This window comes from Protobothrops mucrosquamatus, unplaced genomic scaffold, assembly GCF_001527695.2.
Source record: "Protobothrops mucrosquamatus isolate PMUCROS unplaced genomic scaffold, P.Mucros_1.0 scaffold394, whole genome shotgun sequence".
Lineage (NCBI taxonomy): Eukaryota > Metazoa > Chordata > Lepidosauria > Squamata > Viperidae > Protobothrops > Protobothrops mucrosquamatus.
The window spans coordinates 442,709-446,359 of record NW_015386725.1 but is presented as its reverse complement, the minus strand read 5'-3'; the positions used below and the strand labels follow the sequence as shown (position 1 = coordinate 446,359).

Sequence of the window (3,651 nt, the reverse complement as noted above, 5' to 3'; positions counted from 1 at the left end):
AAATCTTTCTGATAATATTACTATTGTATAATTGAATGCATTGTATTAAAGAAGATACAGTAATAAGAATAATTATTATATTTGTATAGAACTGAGATTCATCACAGTTACAGTTAGTAATATTATGTGCCCCAATTGCTTCCCATAACTAAGTGGAAATTAGAGTGACTTATAGAGAGTATGCTGGTTTTAATTTTTCTAACTTTTTAAATTCTAAGTTCTTACTATGCTTCCCTGTTTGATTTGGATGTTTTGATAGACCTTGATACTTTGGCCAGATAGGTCTATTGGATTTTAGAATTATTTCTCATAGAGCTGTTTGTTGTCTATCAATGCTACCTTTCCTTTATTGTAATCATAAACTGAGAGGGGAACCTCGCTATCACTATCTAAACAGGAATGGAAGAATGAAATAAATGTTTTGCTGTATTTTATGATCATTTACTTCAACAATCTAATCTAGTTAATTTGGCTGGAGAGAACAAAAACACGTTTAGACTAAAGGATTATCTATGTGAAATTGAATGTCTGACTCTCAAGCTCCACTTCACAATTATATTCATTTTAATAGGCATTCAGTAGGAAAAGTTTATAGACTGACTGAGAAAATTTGGGGCTGTAGTCCATTATAGCAAAAACTTATAATAGGTCTTTTCCTCAGTGATTCCTGGTATCTTAAAAGGATGGGGTAAATGTCTGGATAATGTTACAGAATTGTTCATTCAGCTATCATCCATAATTCATTATGCTGTGCCCTTTGGCAACTATCACAAAAATTAATCTAAAAAAAGAAAGAAAAAAAAACAAGTTGGGCAAGGAATGGAAAGGGGCAGAACAAATTAATTTTGTATAATGAAGAAGATCATGTAAGCCTTACCAGGTAGGCCAGGCGGGAAACATGACCAGATAAGCTAATTCTTTGCACTCTAAGAATTGAGAGGAGGGGTTTCTCTTCTGAGCCTCTTGCTCCACCCTCTATTCAGCTGTGGGCAAAGTTTGTTTTTCTGCCCTTTTCCTTCAAGTTTGTTTCTCCCTCTTTTATCTGACCATTTCCTAGGTAGAAACTCTTCGCCCATCTTCCAAAGTAATTCCCGCATACCATTACAGATGATAACTGCAGCAGTTATTTCCTTACCCCCATCCTCCAGAGTTAAGTACATTTTAGAAAAAGATGTTATGTTAAACCCTCATCAGTAAATAACTTTTTTGTTTTTCTTTTTAGTCTTTTGTTTATTTATTTTAGATAGTTGCTCTTCTCACCAAACAAGTGACTGCGAATGGCACACACTTAGTATTCTTTTTTCACAGTGCATATGTGCTGGAAACTAACTTGTTGAGCACATGAAAAACAATTGAAGATGGATTATTTAGATCAGGGCTTTTCAACCAGTGGTATGGGTATCACCTGTGGTACATTGGCACCTGGTAGGTGGTACGCCACCATCCTAGAAAAGTGGTAGCGGGGGAGGGGAATGAGCTGAACCGGTGGCAGCACCGCACAAGCCTGAGCGAGAGATGGCTGGAGCTGCAGGGCTGTCAGGGCTCAGCGGAAGCACCAGGATCAGCGCCAGGCTCCAGCTGTCTTCTTTATAAGTTTCTGTAAGCATGGAAGATGTTCATACATGGTTCTATAGAATAGCTAATGCAAAGGCTAGGTTAAAAAAAAACTTAAATGTTTTCTTAGGCATTTTATAATTCTTTTTATAAATCTTTTATAATTCTTCAAATAAATGTTGAAAAACTGATTTATCTCTTGCATAATAAATGTTTCCCTGGAAATTATTTCTAAAAATATAAGTAATACTAACATATTGTTCACTTTTCAGTTTTCCTACAAGAAAAGAATATATAGGCAATTAAATCTTGATGAAAAACAAGTAGCCAAATTCCACACTAAGGTAAGTCCAAGTTCAGAGAACCTGCTCTTGTTTTCTGATCTACAATTGTAGTAAAAGACTTTTTATTTTTGTTTGAACTTGCTATTGATATTTTAACAAAAATCTTTGATGTTGATGATATACTGTAGACTTCTAGTTATTTTAAAGAGAAACAGATAAAAACAATGTATTTAATATGTTCCAAGAATCTAGAATTTCTAACAGAACAGGGTAGACCAGGGGTAGTCAACCTTGGCTCTTTTATGCTGGCTCAGGAATTCTGGGAGTTGAAGTCCAGAGTCATAAAAGAGCCAAGGTTGACTACTGCTGGGGTAGACTATGACTTTTTGCAGACAAAATATGGATGGAAAGTAGAATACAACTTTTAGAAATTTTCTCATTGGAACTGTGAAACATCAGAAATAAGTTCATATACTCAAGTCAGCTAGAAAAGAAATTCCAACATCTCATGTCTACATCTTCCCAAATGTAAAATCATGTGCTATAATCCAGATTAGTCAAATGCGTTTTCACAATAAAAGAACTGGAACGTATACAAGGCCAAGTTCATAACCATCTACCGCATGTAGATATATAATCTAAATTAGCACTGCCAATGTCAAGGGGCTATGGAAGCTAGTCCAAAACACATATGATGATGGGGTGATAAAACTGCCAATCAAAGGAGGGAAATGCTGTGGGAGGATTGAACTGAGGAGAGGAGGATTTGGAAAGCAAAAAGTAGTCATAGAAGCTTACTTTTGGAGAGCCTTCAACCTATTAGAAAGATATGATTATATTTAGCATCAGGGAAGGCAAGTATTGACATGCTGTAGATACACTGTAATACTAAATGAACCAGTTTATAACTAAAAGTCACTGGGAGTTGGACAGCATATAAATTTAATTCATTAATATTGTTATAACTCATTTTATATTATTCTATTGAAATGAGAGTTAGGGTTAAGGTTAGGGTTATAAAGTGACTGATCCATCCTTTATCTTTCCTCATGTTTCACCTAGTCATCTTCACATATATCTCAAAGACATAGAGAAATGAGGGTTGAAATTTTATGATGGTAGCAAGAGAAACAAATTATTTGAGGTCTTCAGAGTTAATGGATAACATTTTAATTTTGAAAACCCAAAAGATGCACCCACAGCAAGGAGGCTCCTGGCAGGTTCTGTGCTAGTTCTTTGTTTAAAATACTGTTTTTAATCTTATAAGTTGAAAATAATGTTAACAGTAGCATCTGGAACAAAGTAATAATGCCAGAATGGCAGCGTGCACATGATGACATCATTGGCACAAAGACTGCTGCTACAAACTTTCATTAGGACATATGACAATGTAAATTGCAACTTTCGTGTGATGGTGATGTTCCTTTGCACTGAGTCATAAAAGGCAAGACGGTAGTCACAGCAGTTGATTGAAGCCTCACCTCTTTCTACATGTGTGCAATGTCAATGAACTCTCCTGCAGACATTTGTATACATGAATGTTAATCTATGGCCATGGACTATCTCAATTAGATTTGTATATATAGAATGTTAGTCTATGGCCATGGACTATCTCAATTTTTTGCTGTAACAAAAAAATACCCAGAAATGATCTAGAATTCAAACAAAATATTTAGCCGAGTAACAATAATATTTATGCAAACTAGGGAAATAAAACATTTTATAAAACAACCTAATATGCATTGATTAGTTGATTATTTGCTAATAATAATAATAATAATAATAATAATAATAATAATAATAATAATAATAA

General features: G+C 34.4%; 1 protein-coding gene across 1 annotated transcript in view; it reads left to right on the top strand.

Annotated features, from left to right (window-relative positions):
• Nucleotides 1-3,651, top strand: part of LOC107287500 (SH3 and multiple ankyrin repeat domains protein 3-like) — a 41,371-nt gene that overhangs the window by 6,589 nt on the left and 31,131 nt on the right. The window contains exon 3 of the mRNA XM_029284151.1: nt 1,827-1,898. Coding sequence (XP_029139984.1) covers nt 1,827-1,898 — 72 coding nt within the window. The remainder of the gene's footprint in view (nt 1-1,826; nt 1,899-3,651) is intronic.